The sequence below is a fragment of the Rutidosis leptorrhynchoides genome, chromosome 6, assembly GCF_046630445.1.
Source record: "Rutidosis leptorrhynchoides isolate AG116_Rl617_1_P2 chromosome 6, CSIRO_AGI_Rlap_v1, whole genome shotgun sequence".
Classification (NCBI taxonomy): Eukaryota; Viridiplantae; Streptophyta; class Magnoliopsida; order Asterales; family Asteraceae; genus Rutidosis; species Rutidosis leptorrhynchoides.
In genome coordinates, this window is record NC_092338.1 from 279,482,033 (window position 1) to 279,509,714 (window position 27,682).

Below are 27,682 nucleotides of genomic sequence, written 5' to 3' on the forward strand. Positions count from 1 at the left end.
ATATGTATACATATATGCATTTTTATACTTATATATTTAAAAGTCAACTTTGGTCAACGTCCGTCTCGACCCCCGTCTCGACCCCGTCTCGAACGTCTCGACCTTTTTCGGACCCGACCGTCTCGACCCCGTCTCACGTTTTTTGCAACCTTGGGGAATTGTATGTTAAAGTCATGTTCATGTAGAACATTAGAGGTTTTATTGTAACACTTCATGTAACGCCCGAGATCATCGAATCTCTTTTTATTTATTTATAATAATACGTTTTTTGCCACAAAAAAAAAAATTAAAAAAAAAAATAACCCTTATCGATGAAAAGGGCTTACCAATTTCAGCACCACTCACCAACGATGGGGTTCGATTTGTCACCAGAAGCCCTCCTCCACCCACTTCTTTTTACCCACCAACCCCATCTCGTTTTTTATCAGATTTCACCAACTTTAATTGTTATTGTCATTTTAATATTTATATATTTAGATGCTATCAAAAAATTCACCCACATATGTACAAATAAGTTTTATAAACACTAACAAAACCCCATCCAAATTTGCTTCTCCTTTTAGTGTGCTCTCTCTGTGTTCAATTGTAAGTTCCTTTTAATCCATATCTCTCTTCTTTTCTGGTCATTTAATGAATAATATGTTCTATGTGGCTATGTAAAAAAAAAGTGTTTCTTGATGGTTTTTTTATGAAAAGATTGAATCTTTGCTCATCTGGGACAAACCCTTCTACAAAAAGAATCTTTTGTTGATTGATTGGGGGTATTTGATGGTGTGATGAATATTTTTTAATTGTCACATTTCTTTGAGGCTTTCTGTTTTATAGTTGATTGAATTGAAATGTGATAAGTGGTGGACAATGAATTGATATAAATTGACTAGTTTAGTGTATAAGAACTTATAAGGTAGTTTTTGACTGTATTCAATGAAATGCTGATCTTTATTGATCCAGTTGTTGTGTTTATTAAATGAATTCTTGATTTTGATTCCAAATCTAATCCTTTTGATTAATTTAAAGTTTTTAAATTTGATTATTATATAATGTATGTATCCACTATCAAAATGGGATTATTAATCTTTGGCACCCTGATATCCTTACAAAAGGACTTAAGTTCGAATCTTGTAGTAGTTAGGGACGGGTTGGAAACGGCCACCCACAGAGTAATCCGTCTAGGCTGAGTACATTGGATTATAGAGTATGAGTTCGGAATACTCGCCTCCCTAATAACCCAAACGGGAAAAACCTTATAACTTCAAATTTAACCGTATGTTAATGATCTTGAATTAGCTAGACTTCATTTTAACTAATTATGATGATTTTATTATTTGATTAGGGAACATAAAACACGATGAGGGGAGGACTATGGCAACTAGGGCAATCAATCACTCGTCGCCTTGGTCAATCCGATAAGAAGACCATTGCCCGTAGATGCTACGCATCAGAAGCTGACCCCAAGAAAACCGTCTTGTACGATTTCCATGTCGCCCATGGTGGAAAGATGGTTCCTTTTGCTGGTTGGAGTATGCCAATTCAGTACAAAGATTCAATCATGGAATCCACTTTAAACTGCAGGGAAAACGGTAGTCTTTTTGATGTTTCACATATGTGTGGGTTAAGTTTAAAAGGGAAAGATAGTGTTGCGTTTCTTGAAAAGCTCGTTGTTGCTGACGTGGCGTCACTTGCTCCTGGTACTGGTTCGCTGACCGTTTTCACAAATGAAAAAGGTGGAGCGATTGATGATTCGGTGATCACTAAAGTTACTGATGATCATATTTATTTGGTTGTTAATGCGGGGTGTAGAGATAAGGATTTGGCTCATATTGAAGAGCATATGAAGGCGTTTAAAGCTAAAGGTGGAGATGTAAGCTGGCATATTTATGATGAGAGGTCCCTTTTGGCTCTCCAGGTTAGAATTATAACTCGAGAAATAAATTTTCCTACAACATGTAATGATCATTATTAAGTAGTCGCGCGATTAGATTACTAATTAACGTGTTGTGATATATAGATTGTGTTACCTTTCAGTATTACAATTTGTTTTTGTGGTTCAGGGTCCTCTTGCAGGTTCAACTCTTCAGTACTTGACAAAAGAGGATTTGAGTAAAATGTACTTTGGGGAGTTCCGTATTATCGATATCAATGGCTCCAAGTGCTTTCTAACTAGAACTGGGTACGTCGCTAAATATTTACATTTAGTTCGATGAAATGTTATCCAAGGGTGCAAAAATCGCTATTTGGGGAGTACTCGGTTGGGACTATTGAGGGAGTAATCGGAAATTCGAGGAGTAATCGGGTTGAATTTTTTGTACATTTAAGTAATAAGATTCAAAATTTTATGTATAAATATACAATAAATCCATAACATAAACATAAATGTTAATATAATTGTCTAGAAATAGAAACATAAACATAATCTTCATTTGTTCAAAAACTCTAAATTTCTGATTCAATTTCATTTTAAAATGTTGACCGATATTGACTTTGATAGATTTTGACCAACTAAATTCGACCTTGACCAACTAAACTTAATTTTGACCCATTGACCATCGTTGACCAATTAATTACTCGAATTCTGGGCCGGTTCTTGATAAGGAGTAATCGGGGAGTTTTACAACTTTGATGTTATCTCACAACTTCTAACATGCCTTTTCAATTCTGACTATTTTGACCTAGTATATTATATTGATAATTAGTATTAGTATTTGTCACCTTCCCTAAACTGCGAATTTATGTTACAATAGCTAGTGTACACATCCAAACACACCCATAATTCTGTTTCGTTATGGCAAATTGGCAGATGCTAAAAATTAATTTGACATTTTTTTTGTCGTACGAGGTTTACAGGTATACTGGTGAAGATGGATTTGAGATCTCAGTTCCCTCAGAAAACGCGGTTGATCTTGCAAAGGCGATCCTTGAAAAATCCGAAGGGAAAGTACGGTTGACCGGTCTTGGTGCGCGTGACAGTCTTCGTCTCGAAGCCGGTTTGTGCCTATACGGTAATGACATGGAGCAACACATAACACCCGTGGAGGCCGGGCTTACGTGGGCCATAGGCAAGAGAAGAAGGGCCGAAGGTGGCTTTCTTGGAGCCGATGTCATCCTCAAGCAAATTGTTGACGGGCCCGCAATTAGGCGGGTTGGGATTTTCTCAGCGGGCCCACCCGCCCGTAGTCACAGTGAGATTCAAAATGAGAGTGGGGAGAACATTGGTGAGGTTACTAGTGGAGGGTTTAGTCCTTGCTTGAAGAAGAACATAGCCATGGGGTATGTTAAGTCTGGATTGCATAAACCGGGTACTAAACTCAAGATTGCAATTCGAGGGAAAACGTACGAAGGGTCAATTACTAAAATGCCCTTTGTAGCTACAAGATATTACAAGCCAACATAATGTTTTTGTTTTTTGTACTTGAAAGTTCCAGTGTTCAAATGGCTACTTTGCTTACATGTAACTTGTTCTTGCTGAACTTGAATGCTACAAGCCTGCAATGTTTGATTTTGTGGTTAACACTTTTCTGGGGTATGAATCGAAGAGTACCTGTTTTTCATAGTGGCATTATACTGTGATTTTTCAGTACTGTTTCGCCTTTTTTTTTTTTTTAATGTATTACTACTCTACCGGCTATTTCACAATATATGTGTCCAGTTTTAAATGTACTGTTATTCATATATTTGAAAAATCCATATGTAGCTGATCCGTTACGATTTAAAAAGGCACAACGTACATCGTAATGAATCGTTGGATGAATAGAGGAGTTCGTATGTAATGTATACTTTGTAACAACCCGACTTTTTCCGTTAATTCATTTTAACGCCCGTCTTTTTTTTTTTTTTAAATAATATCTTTCGTTATCTAAATTCTTACCTTTCGTGAACTAACATTCTTAATATTCCTTTTATTTAATTATAACATCTTTCGTTTACTCTAGCGTATTTAAAAATAATTCGTTCAGTTAATTCACGCACCCGCTTTTAAACTTGAGGGAATAATCGTGTCAAGTGGCCAAAGTGGTGACTAATCGTGTCAACTAGTCAACCACCTCACCTCCTCCATTCATTTCATTTCTTTTTTTTCCTTTTCCATTTTCTTTCAAGTAATACTTCCATTTTTTTTGCATCATTTTCATCTTCAACAAAGATTCATCATCTACTCAAGATCTAGCAAGCCTCAACTCAAACACATTGTACTTTTGAAATCCTTGCATCTTCCTCTATGTTTTGATACTAACTTCATCACTTTTGGGTAACTTTTCTAAAACTCTAGATTTCTCTAAATTCGTTTTATAGACTTGAAATGGTGTTAGTTAGTGTCTATGGCTCGAGTCTAGCATGTATATGTGATTTATTTGCTCGATCTTGTTGTTTTGCATAAACTAGCATGAACTTGAAATGGGTGTGCTTAATCTTGAGTTTTGGTGGATTAAATGTTATTTAAATGTTAAAGTTCATATATTAATGTAACATCCCGTTTTTCATCATACATGTCCGAGGTACGTGATTGATCTTTAGAATGTTCATATTTGGTTGTATAATTGTATAAAGATGATTGTATGATGCGTGTATGAAGGGTACCAAGCATGTACGTGTTGCTTGTTCGAATGTCGAAGAAAACTGGACGTTGTTTGAGTTACAAGGTGTGTACGTACCTTTTTGACCCCAAATAAAGTTTGAGTTGATATTTCAAAACCTTACCATTAGAAAGGAAATCTTATTACGTTTCCAACGATATTTGATTCATCGAAAACGGAGTTACGGTCAAAAATTTATGGCCAAAACAAGTTTGCTGATGTTCGGATGAAACAGACAAATGCCGCGGCGCGACCAGAATGGCCACGGCGCGACAAATGCCTATTTTGAGGGTCAGAAAGCTTAAAAAAGTGATCTAAAATCACCCTTTGGGCCACGGCGCGGAGGGTTTGCTCCGCGTTGCGACAATAGGCACGATCTGATGCTTTTCAGCCTTTTAATGAGTTAAATGAAGGGCAAAGTTGGTATTTAACATGTGGACAGGTTTTTGGCCATAAAACTGATTTCAATCTTATCCAAACCTCATTTTCTTCATTCTCTTTCCCTCCCATTCACACACCAAACCCTAGAGAGAGAGTAAAGAGTTTAGAGAGAGTAAAGAGTTTAGAGAGAGAAAGCTCGAATCGGGGAAGAAGAAGAGTGTTTTGGGTCGGGTCTCAAGAGTTAATGTTGTTCTCCTCGTTCACGGCTACGTTGTGGTAGTGATGGTAAGTTCTAACTCCGAAATTCATCTTTAAGTTTTGGTATTCAAGTTAGGGTTTTGAGCTTTTTAGTTGTAAAACCCATTTAGATGATGAAGTGGGTTTATGGAAACTAGTTATTTTTTATTCATGGCGGGTTTTGGGTTGTTTGACGTTTTGGCCATGATTAGGCGTTAGTTTTGTGTGTAATCACTTAGTTTAGTGATTTTGAAAGTGTTGAAATCCTTTTGAGTGTATTTGGGTTGACTAATTTTGAAAGGGTCAAAATTAGAGTTTATGGGTCAAATTGGGTAAGCTAAGTGTTTAACACTTGTGATTTGATTTAATTGGTGTATTAGGGCCATTTTCACTTGTGTTAGTGATTATTGGTTAGTTTGGGCATTTTTATGACTTTTCAAAATGGGTAAATTGAATTGGGTCAAACTTGACGATGACACTAGTTTTGGTCAAACGATTGTTTAAACACTAGTGTTAAGTGTTAAAGGACGTGTTTGGATGTGAATTAATCGTTGAAAATGATTTTGGGTTGAAATTTGGTGTTTTGGCAATAAAGTCAAACTTGATCAACCATGGAATGGGTTTTTGTGTAAAATACGAACTATTATGCGTTTAAAGGTTAAAGTTGATGCATTTGGGTATTTTGGGAACGCGGGAACTAGTCTCGTTAGTTTTAGACCTTCGGGTAGCGTTAAAAGTGCAAAAGGGTGTATTTTGCACTTATGGTTCATTTGGGTGGGTCAAGAGTCCAAATGAGGTTGTATGTTGACTATGTGTATACCTATATGCATATTATAGGTAAAATCTTGCTCGGTTGCGTGTGGTGGAGATTTCACGCATGGTTTGTAATGCTCGAGTTCACAAGGTGAGTGGAATAATTATACGTGTATGTATATGATGTATTTATTTGTGTAGCGTGAGATGTGAAGTGTCGAAGTGTTAAGACGCCACGTTTCACGTGACGAGTGAAGTGTCGAAGTGTTAAGATACCACTCCGGAATGTTTGACGAGTGAAGCATCGAGGTGTTAAGATGCCACTCGGGGTGAAGTATCGAGGTGTTAAGATGCCACCCGGGAGTGAAGTGTCGAGGTGTTAAGACACCACTCCGGAATGTTTGATGGGTGAAGCATCGAGGTGTTAAGATGCCACTCGGGGTGAAGTATCGAGGTGTTAAGATGCCACCCGGGGGTTAGTGATACGAGGTGCTAAGTACACTAATGGATGTTGTGAACTCCGATGGTCTTTCGCGGGCATCATTCCCTTGTACGATTGGTTAACCATGGTTATGTGTTGTAATGTAGCATATTATATTGTTCGAGTTATATGTTATTGTTTGTGCTAGCTTGCGTATTGGAGATTTAGCGTTATACTTTGCGATGGTATGCTAATTATATTGCTAGCGTGTAAGCGGTAATTGTGTAAGTGATTGCAAGTAAGTATGTTATATATGTATATGTATAACTATTGCACTCACTAAGCTTTAAGCTTACCCCTCTCGTTGTTTACTTTTTCCAGGGTTTGAGATTGTGAAGCTAGCTAGTTGTTAGACTAGACGAGTAGGAGCACTTAGCTCGATGGTTTAGCTTTTGGATGATTTGGATGCGAATTGGGGATTTGGTAGTCCCCGGGATTATGCTCTTGGTATTGGGTTGGGTTATTGAGTATTAACCCGTGTTTATGTAATTGGATTATTATTACAAATGCTTTTGTAAGGTGTCATTTGGATACCAAGGGTCATTGTAAGTTGTTAAACGTAATGTCACGATGTTATGTTTTTGGTTAAAACAGAGTTGGAAATATTGTGTATTATTGGGACCTAACTTATATATAAAAAAAAAAAATGTACTCCGTTTTTGGTTTAACGGACTGGGGTTGCTTCAAGTGGTATCAGAGCATAGTCTAAGGGAATTAGGTGACCTTGGAATAGGTGCCTAGTCTTAGACTTATTGACGGTTGTGCGTTATTTGCAGGACTTGTAGGAATACGGGTCGGTTTAAGATTTGTTAGTGCCTTAGAGTAGGTGACTAACTAGGACTTGTGATTATCCAAAGCGTGATTATGTGGGGCCTTATTTCGTGTGTAAATTAGTGCCTTAGATTGCTAGTGCCTAATGTAAGTAGGCGAACTTGGACATTATTTTAGTGATAGACACCTAGGTTGTAGGTTGACTTGTTGTTGCGGTGTACTTGTGTACATTTATTATTATATTGTATATTGGTGTATATATACAGGTATCTAATTGTGCGGTGTCCTAGGGTCGAATCTATTGGAGAGATTCGAATAATTGGCGGTTTGAGTGATCAAGTTCGCGGTAAGGACTTTGGTCATTCGGGTACTAGGAATTATCGCATGTTATCTTGTGTGAATGTTGCATCAGTCCGGGTAAAGTACTTTGCGTGACCATGTGAAAATGGTAAGGTACGTATTTGTAATAGTGATTGATCACCATTATTACGAAAGTGTATCTTGACACCAAGCATGACATGACAAGTACCGAACGGAGGAAACGTGGCATGGTTGGGGTAGAACGGGACGAATTAGGAATCTTTTATTGGTTCCTAGGATATAGTGGTCTCGAGTGATGTGCTTGTTGTCACACCGAGTTCTTTGCGAGTCGGGAAGTGTTACGGTTGATTCGTTTAGTTAAGTAAGTGAGCCAACTCACGAGTTTGGTGCGTGCTTAGTCACCCTAAGTAATGGGTGCACTATTGAGATTGTTATTGGTTTTAGTTACCCATCGTAACTAGGATGACCGATTTATTGTATGCGTGTGTGTGCGTCGAGGACTTAAATTCCGTAATGGAATGCGACAAGTCTAATGATTGTAGTTTTGAGTTACACTCGGTAGAGTGTGTGGTTAGAGAATCGTGTTGGGATTTTTGTTGTGAGTCGCCTTGAAATTGGCGAATCGAGGAGTCTTTGGGTCTTTAAACTCATGGGAGTGGGACCCGTATGACGGTGATTGCGTTAGTGTGTTGTGGATTATAGGGTAACATTCCTAACGGAATATCCCTTGTAGTAGTGGTGTTATCGAGATGTAGAAGGGTGTAAGACTTGGTGTTGCCGAGCATCTCCTTAGTATTAGATGAAGGCCTCATTAGGCTATATCGTTAGGCCTTGTGGAATTGCGGGTGACGTGTGATCGCTAGGAACTTTTGAGAAGATAATAAACCGTAAGGTTTGTCGAGTAGGTATGACTTCGGGTCATTATCGTGGAGAAGTTGGTGATATCGGGTGTATGAAACCCAAAAATCGAGTTTCTAAATTTCGGTAGATTGTGGTGGGAGTTTGCATGACACTCCTCAGGTGCCGCTTTATACCTGCTAGTGTAATGTCAAACTCCGGTAGTGGTGTGATCACTTTGTGCTTAGGGTTCTCGTGAGATACCCTTGGAAGCAGCGGAGATTACAAAAGTGATCGATGGGTGATAGTAATTCGACGGTTGCGAAAGTCGAAGTTTAAGAGCATTGCGGTAAATACTTCTTATGAAGTGACGGATGAGCGAATCTGGTTGCTCTTAAGTGATAGACGGGTAAGATGACCGGTGAGCCGGTGACGAACTTAATGTTTGGTTAAGCCGAAGATTATGATGAAGTGTTGATATTGTGGTCAACGAAATTATTGTATCGGATTGGTCACTCTTCTCCATGAGAGTGAGCAATTGCGGATACTGGTTCGTTGAGTGGAAGGTCAGGTGATCTCGACTGAGATGCACGACTGATTTATCGGAGTGACGTATGCTTAGGCATAGAGACGTATGTGGACTTTGGTGGAATTCGCTTTGCGAACGATTAAGGAAGTCGATTGTGATTTGTGGTATGAAGGTGCGAAGTCGTCGCGTGTAAGACATCTCTGGTAATTTTTTATGACAGCTCTGAGAGCCTAAAGTGAATTTGCAGTGATTCGGTGTTTACGATCAATGATGAGAATGATCACGTGTGTCGCGAAATGGTAATTCCGCGGGGTGGTATCATCTTGGAGGTGAGAATGTGAAGATGAATCCTAAGTGGGGGAGTTTTTACTGCCACCCGAGGAAGATCCGGTGGTGTCTTGTATACTGAAGTCTCCGAGTGTACCGTGCTAGACCTCAATAAGGATTCATAGACCCTAACGAGGAAGAGTGACGGGTTTTTGATGTTGACTCGAGATCGTGCGTTACGATTGTGAGTTACACTTTCGGAATGTTATGCGTAGAGTTGTGATGATGGGATCGAATGAAGTGTAATTCTTTTTAAGCACGGTGGTCGTGTAGTACCAGAGTGCGGTATGAGACCAAATGCAAAGCTTGAGATCTCGGAGTGAGAGAATGAAGTTGTCATTGCGGGTGCTCTCATAATATAAATCTGGGTTGCTATGAAACCCTGATGGTACTATTGAGTAGATACATGTTAGTAGTGTGGTGTTTGCTGTATTTTCCCTGTCGGAAAACGTGATCGTGAGGATCTTCAGTGGATTATTCCACTTTGTGGATGATTGTGAGGCGGGGAGCGCCGGTTCTGATTGTCTCACGTCGAGACACGCGGATGTTGTTGTTTGCAAGGGTGTGTACCCTAGTGATGTGACCCGTTAGTTTTATTTAAATGTCGAGACCATCCTTAACGGACGGGTTAGGAAGGAGGATTCACCCTGCATAGGTGAATATATTTGTGGGTAGTGTGGCAAATCGCGAATTGCTATGATGATAATTCGCTGTTGACGGGATTCTAATACACGAATAGTTTCCATGCTATTACTAGGAAGCCGTAGTGTATGATGTGTTGTAGGGTTTAAGGGAGAAACCCTGTGTCGAGTGTTGATGTTTTGCCTAGTTCGTGGTGTATTATTATCGTCCTGGATTAATCCAGAGACTGGTGGTCGTGTGCGGATCAATCGATAGGAAAGTTTGTGTTCCTTAGAGTGATTATTTTGGTGATACCAAAAAATTTCTGCGTTGAAGGAATAATCCGGTTGCAGAGATGAGGGAGGTTGGTTCTTGAAATAGAGAACATACTTGATTGACCCGTTGAGTGGTGCATTATGGGCTGTTAAAGTACGGAGTTTTAATGAGATATTGATCCTTCTCGATTTGGATTAATGCAAGACTTAGTTCACGGCGTAGTGAATTTAGTAGATCGCGTTGGGTGATATGGTTACGGATGTAGCTTGTTGCGAGTTGTAACCGAGAGAATTTGAAGGAATATAATGGTGTTTTCCGTATTTTGACGTTGAGTGTATGAGATACCGCTGGTTGCGGTAATGCACGCTAGTGATTATTAGCGTGTGGTGAAAATTTTGTATTATGGAAGATATTATAGATGACGAGCCTGGTTATGTTTCGTAGGATCGTAGGGCGTGGTCCCTGTTGTATGTAAGGGTTATTGGGATTTGTTATGGACATCGAGTTTAGAGGGTGTCGGAGGACCGTTGGGTGTTGGTCCGGATTAGTTAAGTGACGAGGATCACGAGGACGTGATTGAATTTAAGTGGGGGAGAGTTGTAACATCCCGTTTTTCATCATACATGTCCGAGGTACGTGATTGATCTTTAGAATGTTCATATTTGGTTTTATAATTGTATAAAAATGATTGTATGATGCTTGTATGAAGGGTACCAAGCATGTACGTGTTGCTTGTTCGAATATCGAAGAAAACTGGACGTTGTTTGAGTTACAAGGTGTGTACGTACCTTTTTGACCCCAAATAAAGTTTGAGTTCATATTTCAAAACCTTACCATTAGAAAGGAAATCTTATTACGTTTCCAACGAAATTCGATTCATCGAAAACGGAGTTACGGACAAAAAGTTATGACCAAAACAAGTTTGCTGAAGTTCGGATGAAACAGGCAAATGCTGCAGCGCGACCAGAATGGCCACGGCGCGACAAATGCCTATTTTGAGTTTCAGAAAGCTTAAAAAAGTGATCTAAAATCACCCTTTGGGCCATGGCGCGGAGGGTTTGCTCCGCGGCGCGACAATAGGCACGATCTGATGCTTTTTAGCCTTTTAATGAGTTAAATGAAGGGCAAAGTTGGTATTTCACATGTGGACCGGTTTTTGGCCATAAAACTGATTCCAATCTTATCCAAACCTCATTTTCTTCATTCTCTTTCCCTCCCACTCACACACCAAACCCTAGAGAGAGAATAAAGGGTTTAGAGAGAGAAAGCTCGAATCGGGGAAGAAGAAGAGTGTTTTGGGTCGGGTCTCAAGAGTTAATGTTGTTCTCCTCGTTCACGGCTACGTTGTGGTAGTGATGGTAAGTTCTAACTCCGAAATTCATCTTTATGTTTTGATATTCAAGTTAGGGTTTTGAGCTTTTTAGTTGTAAAACCTATTTAGATGATGAAGTGGGTTTATGGAAACTAGTTATTTTTGATTCATGGCGGGTTTTAGGTTGTTTGACGTTATGGCCATGATTAGGCGTTAGTTTTTGGTGTAATCACTTAGTTTACTGATTTTGAAAGTGTTGAAACCCTTTTGGGTATATTTGGGTTGACTAATTTTGAAATGGGTCAAAATTAGAGTTTATGGGTCAAATTTGGTAAGCTAAGTGTTTAACACTTGTGATTTGGTTTAATTGGTGTATTAGGGCAATTTTTACGTGTGTTAGTGATTATTGGTTAGTTTGGACATTTTTATGACTTTGTTCAAAATGAGTAAATTGAATTGGGTTAAACTTGATGATGACACTAGTTTTGGTCAAACGATTGTTTAAACACTAGTGTTAAGTGTTAAAGGACGTGTTTGGATGTGATTTAATCGTTGAAAATGATTTTGGGTTAAAATTTGGTGTTTTGGCAATAAACTCAAACTTGGTCAACCATGGAATGGGTTTTTGTGTAAAATGCGAACTATTATGCATTTAAAGGTTAAAGTTGATGCATTTAGGTATTTTGGGAATGCGGAAACTAGTCTCGTTAGTTTTATACCTTCGGGTAGCGTTAAAAGTGCAAAAGGGTGTATTTTGCACTTATGGTTCATTTGGGTGGGTCAAGAGTCCAAATGAGGTTGTATGTTGACTATGTGTATACCTATATGCGTATTATAGGTAAAATCTTGCTCGGTTGCGTGTGGTGGAGATTTCGCGCATGGTTAGTAATGCTCGAGTTCACAAGGTGAGTGGAATAATTATACGTGTATGTATATGATGTATTTATTTGTGTAGCGTGAGATGTGAAGTGTTGAAGTGTTAAGACGCCACGTTTCACGTGATGAGTGAAGTGTCGAAGTGTTAAGACACCACTTCGGAATGTTTGACGAGTGAAGCATCGAGGTGTTAAGATCCCACTCGGGGTGAAGTATCTAGGTGTTAAGATGCCACCCGGGAGTGAAGTGTCGAGGTGTTAAGACACCACTCCGGAATGTTTGATGGGTGAAGCATCGAGGTGTTAAGATGCCACTCGGGGTGAAGTATCGAGGTGTTAAGATGCCACCCGAAGGATAGTGATACGAGGTGCTAAGTACACTAATGGATGTTGTAAACTCCGATGGTCTTTCGCGGGCACCATTCCCTTGTACGATTGGTTAACCATGGTTATGTGTTGTGGTGTAGCATATTATATTGTTCGAGTTATATGCTATTGTTTGTGCTAGCTTGCGTATTGAAGATTTAGCGTTATACTTTGCGATGATATGCTAATTATATTGCTAGCGTGTATGCGGTAATTGTGTAAGTGATTGCAAGTAAGTAGGTTATATATGTATATGTATAACTATTGCACTCACTAAGCTTTAAGCTTACCCCTCTAGTTGTTTACTTTTATAGGGTTTGAGATTGTGAAGCTAGCTAGTTGTTAGACTAGACGAGTAGGAGCATTTGGCTCGATGGGGTAGCTTTTGGATGATTTGGATGCGAATTGGGGATTTGGTAGTCCCCGGGATTATGCTCTTGGTATTGGGTTGGGTTATTGAGTATTAACCCGTGTTTGTGTAATTGGATTATTATTACAAATGCTTTTGTAAGGTGTCATTTGGATACCAAGGGTCATTGTAAGTTGTTAAACGTAATGTCACGATGTTATGTTTTTGGTTAAAACAGAGTTGGAAATATTGTGTATTATTGGGACCTAACTTATATATAAAAAAAAATGTACTCCGTTTTTGGTTTAACGGATTGGGGTTGTTTCAATTAAATGTGTTACTAGCATCATTAGCTTCGTTTTGGTATGTTGGTTGACTTAGAAAAACTTCATTAACATAAATGTAAAATTCTTGATTCTTGGTTAGGGTTTGCTAGATTTTAAAATGAACTTTTGATGCTTTGAATGCTATGAAACGTGGTTAGTAAGTGTTTAGTTGCAATGTATGTTTAATTACCTTCGAAACGGCATATTGTATGTGTAAATTGGATGCCCGAATCACCATTTGCATTTTTGAGCTTGAAACGTTAAATAATGATCATTCGACGAGGATTCGGTTATTGCAAATGATGTATTTGATTGATGATATGTGTTTAGTTGTATTCCTCGTTAAATTACTTTTCCAACGATATAAGATACGTGTTTTCAATGTTTACGGTTCATTAGTTATGTTTGTTTGGAGTTTGAATCGTGCATATGAAAAATTCAGCATAACAGCTCCTGGAAAAGACACCTTCGCAATCGCGAAGCTCCCCACACACAAACCTCCACGATCGCGGAGCAGGGTCTGAAAGGCCTAAAACTGGCTGATCAAACTCACTTTGTGATTCCACAGTTTCACCCCCGCTTAACCGCAACTCCGATTAACATGAAACTTGGACAACATACTTATATAAGGTTTCTCATCATGGAAAAATTGTTGGAAACCCGACCCGACCCCGTTGACTTTGACTTTGAATTTGACTAAGTTTGATTTTTAGTCAAACTTAACCAAACACTTATGCAATCGTTCTAACGTGCTTTTATACGTATATCTCGCATGAAACTTGACAATTTGATTCACATGCTATATTAATTTAGTCATAACGAGCAATAGGACTAATTGAACACATTTCGCCCGACCTTGTGTCGTAACGGGTAATTGATATGACTTATTTGTTTAGGTCAAGGCTAAGCAACTTTCATTTGCACAACGTTTAATTTCAAGTACTTTGGCATGCAACTACGGTGAGATCGTAGTCCCATATTTTCAATAACTTTTATAGTTTTAAATCGTGGGATGAGAAACATATACGGTTTATACTTTTATACGTTGAACACAAGTACGAAAACAAACATTCCACGTACGAGTTAGAACGAAAATCCTCAAGTCCAATTATCATTAGTTACACTTGTAGGGTGTAAGCAAGAACTTATTTTGTGTGGCCATACGGGTTTGACGAACCCTCATTCGGATTAATGAAACGTATTTTCAGGATATAGTGTAGGTTCTAACGCTATGATGGAGAGGTACTATTCAGTTATGCCTTGGTAATTGGGTGCTCGTGATACAAACTTTTGGAATGTAAACGATTTGGAAATCACTTATACAAAATCTTGTGGTTCAAAGACATACTTTTACAAATACACCTATGTTTTCACCAGCGTTTTTCGCTGACAGTTTTCTATATGTTTCTCAGGTTCATACTTGGCTACTTGATACATGCTTCCGCATACTTTGATTACTTGCTTGGGGTCAAGCATACATGCATACGCTAGTGATAGCACCTTTGGATTCGAACTTTAAGCATACATACTTACGTTATTTATAGCAACCGTGATTTTTAACTTATTATGTCACAAGATATTTCAATTATACTTTATTACTTTTGTAAACTTAAACTTGTTGTCGAACTGTTTGGTGAACTAAACTTTGTATGTCTCATACGATTCAAATGAATGCGACATAATTTTGGTCAAACGCGTCTCATTTAGGGACTATGACCACGTAACGAGACCTAAGTTGACGGCGCCGTCAATAGCGATTTTGTCAGGTCGTCACAAATGGTATCAGAGCGTTGGTTGTAGGGAACTAGGATATGCATTAGTGTATCTGACAGAGTTGTTAGGACGCATTAGTGAGTCTAGACTACAACCCGATAGTTAGCCATTGCATTCTGACATACATTTGCTATAGATAGCACTTACTTGACTACTTGTGCATTCATACTTGAAAACTTTCTAACGGTAAACTTCTTAATTGTACCTAACTCTTGTCATGCGAACCCGTACTCTGCCACTCTCTGGCAACACACATAAACTTAAGATTCATACGCGTAAGGATGACGCGACTTCATTCGTTACACTAGTTTGGAAATTTTGTCTTCCCATGCTATTCGCCACAGTCCCGGCTTACTACCTACCAGTGTGGTAAGACATCCACAACCATTGCGGTCACTACTCACTACTGACATTTCACTAGTGCTCCTCACTATATATCACTATTCGTTACTACTGTCACTACTATTGATGAGTGTCCTCATCACTACCTATCACTACTGTTGCGTACTACTCATTACCATGATTGATTACTCTATTTATACCTGGGATACCACTAATCGACTTTAAATGTTTTGAAGTGAATAATCAGTTATACATTTCCCGCGGGAAACACATTCTCAGAGATTGCACTAGCTCTATCGATGAAATACGAGTCTTGTTAAAGATGTCGTTGCACCCTGTTCATTTGTAATCTCCACGATTACACAAACTTAACCATATGGAGAGGGGTTGGAATGGAGGTATGAACTAACAAAATATAACGATACTTGATCGACGTTGTTATATTGCGATAAGTCATACCAAAGTCCCAATGGCTCAAAATGATGGTGGGTAAAGAATTCAAAATCTATATAATACCTCTAGACCTAGAAAACTTCGATGTAATATTTAGTATGGATTGGTTAGCCAAGACAAAATCCAACATTCCTTGTGATCTCAAAACCATTCGTATCCTTATCGAGAACGGTGAACCCTTGATCGTTTATGGCAACAAGAGTCGCACCAGACTCAACCTCATTTCGGACCTTAAGATTGGAAAATACCTTCGTAACGGTTGTTTTACAATTTTAGCTGACGTTAAGGAAGTCGAGACCGATGAAAAGCGTATCGAAGATGTACCGATTGTTAGTGACTTTTTCGATGGTTGATTGGTTGAATTCATTCTGGTGATGCTACTTCCGGAGTTTAGGTGAATATCTATGTCGGAATAGCTGTCGGAATAACTATCGGAATAGCTATCGAAATCTGAGGGACTCGAACTGGTTGCAGGATTCATCTCATACGATCAAATGAAGGATTTTCGATAAGAAATAGATTATAGAATGTAGATTAGTACCCTGCAATACATAATTTACGTATGCATATATAATACTAAAATCCCATAAGTTACGGAGGAATCTACGGAAACTGTCAGGCAAAGTCTACAGTAACAGATACGCTAAGATATGAATTCTCAGATACGCTAAGATATGAATTATCAGATACGCTAAGATATGAATTATCAGATATGCTAAGATATGAATTCTGTCTATACACTATTCATGCAGTCATTGCAGTAAGATTTGTCTAGACTAAGAATGATAAACAGGTAGTTTCCTAAGGATGATAAGCAGATGATTTCCGATAAAAATGATAAGCAAAACTTTTGACATGCAGACACGGTCAAAGTCCAGACTCACTAATGCATCCTAACGACTATCAGTTAGACTCACTAATGCAAGACCTGGTTCGCTAAGACCACCGCTCTGATACCAACTGTGAAGACCCATCCTAATCCATCCAGACGAAGTCCATATCGATTATGAACGATTCACAACAGTTGATTACATCGCGAGGTACTTGACCTCTAGGACATGTTATTGGTGGTCAATGTATTAAGTCGATCCCGCGAAAATCGCAGCCGTTAGTAAATGGTAAACCCCCACTACTTGTAACATCCCATCTTTTTCCGTTTACTTTCCGTTTATTTATTCTAAAGTCCGTTATATAATTATAACACCTTCCGTTAATACGCGTTTTTAAATTATCTCGTTTAGGTAATTCAAGCACCCGCTTTAAACTAGAGGGACCAATGTTGCCAAATTACCAAAGTTTTGACTAGGTCAAAGTGGTCAACCTCACCTCCTCCATTCATTCACGCTTTCTCTCTTTTGATACTTGATGTGGTAGCGGATGCGTACGAAATACTATTATTTTAACTACGAAATATGAAGAAATATTACACAAGTTTTATTTAATTTATTTACAGATGGGATATACCTAAACCTTGCTACAACTGTGAAGACCCGTCCTAATCCATCCAGACAAAGTCCATATCGATTATGAACGATTCACAACAGTTGATTACATCGCGAGGTACTTGACCTCTATATGATACATTTTACAAACATTGCATTCGTTTTTGAAAAGACAATCTTTCTTTACATCGAAAGTTGACGGCATGCATACCATTGTATAATATATCTAACTATAATTGACTTAATAATAATCTTGATGAACTCAACGACTCGAATGCAACGTTTTTTTTTTTTGAAATATGTCATGAATGACTCCAAGTAATATCTCTAAAATGAGCAAATGCACAGCGAAAGATTTCTTTCGTACCTGAGAATAAACATGCTTTAAAGTGTCAACCAAAAGGTTGGTGAGTTCATTAGTTTAGCATAAATAATCATTTCATAATTTTAATAGACCACAAGATTTCATATTTCCATTTCTCATAAATATACGTCCCATGCATAGAGACAAAAATATCATTCATATGGATTGAACACCTGGTAACCGACATTCACAATATGCATATAAGAATATCCCCATCATTCCGGGATCCTCCTTCGGACATGATATAAATTTCGAAGTACTAAAGCATCCGGTACTTTGGATGGGGCTTGTTGGGCCCGATAGATCTATCTTTAGAGTTCGCGTCAATTAGGGTGTCTGTTCCCTAATTCTTAGATTACCAAACTTAATAAAAAGGGCATATTCGATTAGATAATCCAACCATAGAATGTAGTTTCGATTACTTGTGTCCATTTCATAAAACAGTTATAAAAACAGCGCATGTATTCTCAGTCCTAAAAATATATATAAAAAGGGAGTAATGAAAACTCACCTAATGTATTTTGTAGTAAAAAAACATATGACGATATTGAACAACTGAACAATGTAGGGTTGACGTCGGATTCACGAACCTATATTATTCATATTTATATTAAAACATATCATCGTAACTGAATAAGTTATATATTACATCTTTAATTTATATATTATGTATGTTTAATTTTTGTGGATATATTTATTGTAGCAACCCCGACAAATCGTCAAGTGACGGCGTCGGCTACGTGGGTCCCATTACCTGATTATAAGTCTTTAAGATAACGTTTGACCAAAATATGTCGCCTTCATTTCAAAATAAAGATTGTTTCAAAGTTTACAAGAATTGTTCAACCAAAAGTTAAGTTACAACGTTATAAGTACGATTGAAATCCAGGCGACACAGTTTAAAGTAAAGTCAAAAGACGTTCCACGAAAAGCATGTATACTCGACATCCAATGCAAGTATCAAATAATGAGCGGAAGCATGTATCACATATCGTGCAAGACCTGAGAAAAACATAGAAATCTGTCAACGAAAACGTTGGTGAGATCATAAATGTATTTGTAAAAGTATATTTTGAATCACAAGGTTTAGTATCAAGGCGTATACATCTCTAAAGATGTGTTTGTAAACCACAAGATTTAGTATAAAGTGAATATCAAGCGTATACATCCCAAAGGATGTTGTCTGTATCACGAGCACCCAATTACCAAAACTTAACTGAATCTTCCCTCTGAATTTTGAATATAGTGTTAGAACATACACTATGCACGTTGAAATTATATTTCATCCACTAACGGTAGCGAACCGTCTGAATGAGGGTTCGTTAAACCCGTATGGCCACACAACATAATCACTCGCTTACACTTACACCCTGCAAGTGGAACTAATGATAATTGGATTGAGGACTTTTGTTCTAACTCGTCTGTATCTTTGTATTCGTATTTGTGTTCAAAGTATAAAAGTATGAAAAGTATATATATACATGTGAAATGTATATAAATATGTAATGTATACGTTTCTCAGCCCACGATTTAAAAGAATAAAAATTGTTGAAAAGGTGGGACTATGATCTCACCTCGAGTGCACGAGTATAAATGTACTTCACAAAGTAAACGTGTGCATGAAAGTTGCTTAGCCTTGACCTAAACAAGTAAGTTATATCAATTAACCGGTTACGACACAAGGTCGGGTGAAATGTGTTCAATTAGTCCTATGGCTCGTTACGACTCAATCATAATAGCATATGAATCAAATTGTCATGTTTCATGCAAGGTACAAGTATAAAAACATGTTAGAACGATTGCACAAATATTTGGTTAAGTTTGATTAAAAGTCAACTTGGTCGGGTCAAAGTCAACAGAAAAGTCAACGGGGTCGGGTTGGATATCCGACAATTTTTCTAAGTTACATAATCATATATGAGCATGTTGGCCAAGTTTCATGTTAATCGGAAGTCCGTAGCATAGCAAACATTTTCATGTCAAATGACCAAGCGAACAGTCAGTTTTAGCTAAATGGGACGGCGTCCTGTGAAGCTAGACGGCGTCCCGGTTTGAAGGCTGGGACGGCGTCCCGAGAAGCTAGACGGCGTCCCGGCTTGAAGGCTGGGACGGCGTCCCGAGAAGCTGGACGGCGTCCCGGCTGGTTTCCAGGCCCTGTTGTTTCTAAGTGCACGAACCAACAATCAAACCAACCCAAATTACAAACCGCAAACAATTAGAACATGTATTTTATATCACCGGAAAGGTAATTTGACGAGGAAAACACCTAAACACATTTCATCAAGCAATTCAACACTTACACACCCCAAAACCGCATTTAAACGTCCATAATCAAGGTTCAAGTTCCAAATATGCATTTCATGATTCGGGCAACCAATTTACATGTATGATATGCCGTTTCGAAGGTAATCATACACACATTGCAACAAAATTATTATCTACAATATTTCATAGCATTTGGTGCATCAAAAGTTCATCTAAAGCTTATCAAACTCTAACGAAAATTCACAAAAATCAATAGTCATGAGTTTGATGTTTCCTTAATCATCCTATACATCAAAACGAAGCTAAAGATACTAGTAATACAATTAAAACATGCATTTTAACAATCTAACAACATTAACTCATCCAAAATCAAGGATTTAGCACACCCATTTCAAATGTTCAAACTAGTTACTCCAAACCACAAATCGAGCAAACAAAACATATATTCATGTTACACACGAGCCATAGACACTAACTAACACAATTTCAAGTATATAAAACGAATTTAGAGAAATTTAGTGTTTTAGAAGTGTTACCCAAAATGGATGAAATTGGTACCAAATCGAAGAGGATGATGAGAGGATCACGAATATGTAATTTGTTTTGAAGTTTGCTTCCCGATCCGAATTTAGATGATGATTCTATGAAGTTGGGGTTTGTGTGTGTTCTTGCTAGAGAGAAAGAGAGAGAGGGAGATGATGAAAATGGTGGAGAAATGGGTTGACTAGTTGACCTAGTCAACTAGTTTGCCCATTTGGCAACTCCGGTCCCTCGAGTTTCAAAGCGGGTGCGGGATTTAACCGATCGAATATTTTTAAAACGCTCGAGTAAACGGGTGATGTCAAAATTAAATAGCGGGAATATAATGAACGTTACTCACGGAAACCATTAATTTAAATACAAAAGATTATGTTTAAAAAAAAAAAGACGGTGTTAAAATTAAATTTAACGGAAAAACGCGGGATGTTACATTTATAATGGTTAATATTTATATAGTTATATTAATATATCCATCTTTATATACATAATGGTTTAAATGTTAATTTTAAAAAAAAAGAATCGATAGTTTGTTATTTGTATGGGTTTGTATAAATAATATTAATAGGTTTGATATATATAATTATGTGTAATTTTAATATAACTATAGTATGTGTAACAAATATATTTTATGTACTAAATACTTATCTGTTTAAAAGGTAGTTTTTGATATTAATAATAATAATAGTAATAACAATATTACTTAATAATAATACTTATATTGATGATAATATTGATAATAACAATACTAATAATAATATTTAAAATTATAACTAGGGTTATGATAACAATAATAATAATTTTGTAACTAATACCTATATTAGTAATAATAACAGTAATAACTAACATTCATAGTACTTACTAATAATAATACCCATATTAATAGTAATTCTAGTACTTAGTGATATTAATAATAATAATAATAATAATCACAATAATGATAAGTGTAATAATAATAATAATAATAATAATAATAGTTATAAAAATAATAAAAATACTTAAATGATAAAATTAATAAGAATAAATATATTAATAATACTTTTAAGGCTAATAATAATAATAATAATAGTTATAATACTTATAGTTATGATAATACTAATAATAATACTTATACTACCAATAATAACAATAATAATAATAATCTTCATAATAACAATAATAATTGTAATCACAATAATAATAATAATAATAATAATAATAATAATAATAATAATAATAATAATAATAATAATAATAATAATAATAATAATAATAATAATAATAAATATGATAATAATGATAATAGAATAGAATTTGAAAACTGCCTCTATTAAAATGTATTCCAAAAACATAATAGCCCCTGGACCGGGTTCGAACCTGCGACCTCTCATTTCCTGACCTCTCCCTCAAACCATTACTCCGTATTTATTTATCTGTTATACTCTATCTCTCTTTAAATATAAACTGTATAATTGGCAGTTCCCCTTTCTTCTCCTCTTTCTCAAAACAGTCGATCAAGAGTCCCTTTATCAATAAAGGTAATACATTTAAAGGCTGAATCAAAGCATGAAAATATAATTGAAACCAATCAGTTATCCCTTGAATTGATTAATCAGAACAGAAAAACAACTAAATGAAGAAAAATGAAAGCAGTAGCAGGTTTTTAAAAAAAAATAAACGAAGAACACTTGACATTTGATTTTAAATTTGGGGCTGTTTCAGACGAAAATTATTACATGAAAAAGGTTCATAATCACAATTATAAACTTTCTGAATCCTCACCTTAACTGAAATCATAAACACGATCTCGAATTCGATTGGAGAACGTCGTTTAACTTTGAAAACCCAAATCTTTGACTTCAAAAATTTGCAATCAATAAAACGAATTAGAACATGAATTTGTGCAGATAGTTATAGATAAATGATCCTAACAAGACTGCATTTTTAGTTTTTGAATATATATACGGAATTGATTTATGGTATAAAGGATAGTGAAACAGAGGTATCGGTTTTTCTGTTTTTCCCCCCTTTCTCTTTTAATTCCCCAATCGAAGTACTAGTTATATTTTATGAAGTCAATTAGTTGTTCATATAGTAGTAATTCATCATTGTTTGTTTCGTAGTAATCCAACAGTCGAATAAAATAATCCTGGGTAGACAAGAAGGACGATGAAATAGGAGAAAGTCGATGTTTGGTAGATAATAGATTTGAAAATAAATCAGTTTGAAGACTTTGTAACAATCAGATAAATTAAAGCAAAAGTAGACAGCGATATACAATTGGGTTGGTTCATATGGGTACGCATGATTCAATAATTAAAATTCTAATAAAATTATTAATAGAATTAATATTCATATTCATAATAAAAAAATTACAATAACCGATATTAGTAACATTAATTACGATAAGAATAATTAGTTATATTATTTTCTAATAACTATAATAATGATAATAATAATAATTTATAATAATAATAATAATTATAATACTAATAATAATTATGATACTAATAATAATAATAATAATATTATTAAAAATCAATAGATGATACATGTATTAATCACATTGGCTAATAATATCTACATTACAACTAGATAATAATTTTAATCAATCTTATAGTGATATTTATATATTTAGTATTTATTTTGAATATAATTACATTAGATTTATTAACATTTTAATAATTAGTATTAATGAAATTAGTACTAATAAATTTTTCATAACAGTTATATTTTTAATTCGTAATTACATTTAATATATTTAGTTTACAATTTATTACTTATGTAATGTCTACTAATCATATTCATATATATATATATATATATATATATATATATATATATATATATATATATATATATATATATATATATATATATATATATCTTTATTTTAACAACTTACTATTTTGCATATTATTTTACTTGTTTGTTATTATTTCAAGTTATTATATGTATATATATACCTATATATATATATATATATATATATATATATATATATATATATATATATATATATATGTATATATATTAATTTACAACCGATAGTTCGTGAATCGTTGGTAGTGGTCGAATGGTAATTGAATACATGAACATAGTTTCCAAGTTTTCGAGACTCATCATTACAAACTTTGCTTATAGTGTCGAAACCATATGAAGATTAAGTTTAAATTTGGTCGGAAATTCCCGGGTCATCACAGTACCTACCCGTTAAAGAAATTTCGTCCCGAAATTTGAGTGAGGTGGTCATGGCTAACAATAAAAATGTTTTCATGACGAATATGAGTTGATAAATTGAGTTTTCATCATTACAGAATAATACAGATAAAATAATTCGATTATTCGAAGAGCACGAATGAAACTATCATGAGAGAGGTCCCAACGGGCATCGTCCACCTTTGAAAGGACCCGTTCATATACATTATAAACGATTCACAATAGTTGATTACATTGCGAGGTATTTAACCTCTATATGATACATTTTACAAACATTGCATTCGTTTTTAAAAGACAATCTTTCTTTACATCGAAAATTGACAGGCATGCATACCATTTCATAATATCCACTATCCAACTATAAATTGATTTAATAATAATCTTTGATGAACTCAATGACTCGAATGCAACGTTCTTCGAAATATTCTATGAAAGACTCCAAGTAATATCTTTAAAATGAGCAAATGCACAGCGGAAGATTTCTTTAACACCTGAGAATAAACATGCTTTAAAGTGTCAACCAAAAGGTTGGTGAGTTCATTAGTTTATCATAATCATTTATTTCCATCATTTTAATAGACCACAAGAATTTCATTTCTAGTTCTCATAAATATACGTCCCATGCATAGAGACAAAAATAATCATTCATATGGTGAACACCTGGTAACCGACATTAACTAGATACATATAAGAATATCCCCTATCATTCCGGGATCCTCCTTCGGACATGATATAAATTTCGAAGTACTAAAGCATCCGGTACTTTGGATGAGGTTTGTTAGGCCCAATAGATCTATCTTTAGGATTCGCGTCAATTAGGGTGTCTGTTCCCTAATTCTTAGATTACCAGACTTTAATAAAAAGGGGTATATTCGATTTCGATAATTCAACCATAGAATGTAGTTTCAATTACTTGTGTCTATTTTGTCAAACATTTATAAAAGCGCATGTATTCTCAGTCCCAAAAATATAAAGGGTAAAAAGGCAAATGAAACTCACCATACTGTATTTCGTAGTAAAAATACATATAACGTCATTGAACAAGTGCAAGGTTGGCCTCGGATTCACGAACCTAAATTAATTGTATATATTTATGTGTTGGTCAATATTTGTCTAACAAATTAGGTCAAGTCATAGTGTACCACAATCCTAATGCTCGAGACTAATATGCAAAAGTCAACAAAAGTAAATTTGACTCAAAATAATTTCCAAAAATCTATACATGATTAATATATAGTTTAAATATCGTTGTTTTATATTTTTAAATATTTTTAAAAGATTTATTAGAGTAAATAATATAATTTATTTATTAATAAATAAAATTTTATATTAAATTTATATAATAAAATATACTTTTATATATATTAAGTAATAAAATTTATAGAGTTCATTTAATATCATAAAGATAATATGATAGGTATTATTAAAGTAAGTTATTACACGTAGTAAAATATGTTTGTATCACATATTTATTTTATAAAATAATATCTATAATGATAGTAAGTAAAAGTTGTATTATTTTGTAATAATAATTATTATTATAAAAATATCAATATTTGTAATTACTAAGATGACGTTATGATAAAACGATAATTCTAATTATGATAACTTTAATATTTACGATAATTTTTAATATTATCTTTAAAATAATAATTCTATTTAAAATAATAATAATAATGATATTTTATAGTAACAATGACATTTCTATTAAAATGATAATTTTTGTTAAAATGATAGTTTTAATACTAACGATACTTTTAATAATAATAGTAATGATAAAAATAATAAGAACGATAATTTTATCTAAATCAATATCTTATAATATTTTAATTTCATCATGATACTCTTACCCATTATTTCCTAATCGTTTCGTTTAATAACTTGTAATCGTCTTTTATATCGTGTTCATAATAATGATAATAATAGTAATCAAAATAATTAGGTGTTACAAATATTTATTTTAATTACACTAATATTAATAATGATAGTTACTATAACATTATTAACGATAATACTAATAATTATCTTAATGATAATATAGTAATAATAATAATAACAATAACAATAACCATTTTTAAATAATGATATATATATTAATAATGATAATAATAATAATAATACCAATAATAATAATAATAATAATAATAATAATAATAATAATAATAATAATAATAATAATAATAATAATAATAATAATAATAATAATAATAATTGGATAATAATAATAATACTAATTATAACTTTAACGATAATAACGATAGTAATAATAAAAAAAAACAATTTTTAATGATAAATCCCTTTTATTGATAAAGATAATAATAATGATAATAATAAGATAAAACTAGAACGACGATAAAAACGACGATAATAATAATCATTTTTAATAAAAATATCGAAAATTCAATTGATTACAACTTCTAATCCGTTCATCGAAACTATTCGATATCTAAAGGAAAAGTTCTTAATTTTTTGCTAGCTTTCCAAGGACATGCATATCTTATACCTTATCTCAACCGCAAGTGTAACTAATTCAACATTCAACCTAACCTGTCTAATGGCAATATCAAAAGTACAAGCATGCATAATCCTAAATACTCGAGCACTAGTCAGGGATACACTATTAGTATGTAAAAGTTAAATTTTGAGTACTCACGTATCAATATTGAAATTCAATATTGCAGGAAAGGTACGTAGACGCAACGGAAATGATAAACACTATATTGACCTCACGAGCATACCCATGAACAATACTCAATCACCTCCATAGCTATAACCAATAATTTCCTTAATCCTATCCCACTCGAAAAACAATTTCAAAATCACTCGGACAACACTTCGTCGTAATATTTTATGTATACTAATAATATCTTGAAATAATACGGAGTAAATATATATATGTAAATCGATTGAGAGAGTTTAGAGAAAAATATTTTCAAGTTTCTATGAAATAATGAAACCTATTGAATTCTATTTATAATAGATTTTTGAATTATTAAAGTGAATTATTAAAGTATGAATTATTAAAGTGAATTATTAAAGTATGAATTATTAAAGTGAATTATTAAAGTATGAATTATTAAAGTGAATTATTAAAGTATGAATTATTAAAGTGAATTATTAAAGTATGAATTATTAAAGTGAATTATTAAAGTTAAAGTAAAGTAAAAATAAAGTAAAGGTAAAGTTTAAGTATAGTAAAAATATAAAACTATGTACGTATAATACGCGTATAAATATATAATATTAATTTAAATCGTTATATATATTTAATAAAATAAAATATAAATATCGTTATCTTTATCATACTAGTTAAGTAACGAGTTGTCAAAAGTGGTTCTAGATATTTATAAAACTTATATACGTTTTAATAATAAAGTTCTTTTTAAACTGAAAACGTTTTTGTACGTTTGAAACTAAATAGATCAATCGAGTCTTTATGAGATTCAATCTTCCACTATCCTTTGTCTAGTTCTCAATGATTGACAATTTGTTCTTATTTATAAATCAGTTTACCATTTTCTGAATATTGTTAAAATGGAAAGATTTCTCAAATCAACGTGGGCCTTTCAACAGAGACTTGTAATCATAATTCAATATATCTGATAATTCAATCATTTGATCTTATCTTCTAATTCCATTGATAAACATTTTGAAACAGATACAATCATATAAAGTATTTAATCTAATATTTTGTTTACGTTTCAAGTTATAATATATATACACATATACATATATAATCATATTCGTTTAATGGTTCGTGAATCGTTGGAACTTGGTCGAGGTTTAATGAATGTATGAACATAGTTTAAAATTCTTGAAATTTAACTTAACAAATATTGCTTATCGTGTCGGAAACATATAAAGATTAAAGTTTAAATTTGGTTGGAAATTTCTGGGTTGTCACAGTACCTACCCGTTAAAGAAATTTCGTCCCGAAATTTGAGTGGAAAGGTCGTGAATGATAATAAGTATGTTTTC

The 27,682-nt window shown here is 34.4% G+C and overlaps 1 protein-coding gene across 1 annotated transcript; it reads left to right on the forward strand.

The window, feature by feature from the left end:
* Nucleotides 1-456: 456 nt before the first annotated feature.
* Nucleotides 457-3,548, forward strand: LOC139851825 (aminomethyltransferase, mitochondrial). Its single transcript, XM_071841001.1, has 4 exons — nucleotides 457-585; nucleotides 1,334-1,906; nucleotides 2,052-2,170; nucleotides 2,845-3,548. Exons 2-4 carry the CDS (start codon nucleotides 1,349-1,351, stop codon nucleotides 3,389-3,391), a joined length of 1,224 nt encoding a protein of 407 aa, XP_071697102.1. The 5' UTR covers nucleotides 457-585; nucleotides 1,334-1,348; the 3' UTR covers nucleotides 3,392-3,548.
* Nucleotides 3,549-27,682: the final 24,134 nt, after the last annotated feature.

Coding starts and splice junctions, on each gene's coding strand:
- LOC139851825 (XM_071841001.1), top strand. CDS start 1,349: ATGAGGGGAGGACTATGGCAACTAGGGCAATCAATCACTCGTCGCCTT. Junction 1,907..2,051: donor GGTCCCTTTTGGCTCTCCAG/GTTAGAATTATA, acceptor TTTGTGGTTCAG/GGTCCTCTTGCAGGTTCAAC. Junction 2,171..2,844: donor TGCTTTCTAACTAGAACTGG/GTACGTCGCTAA, acceptor CGAGGTTTACAG/GTATACTGGTGAAGATGGAT.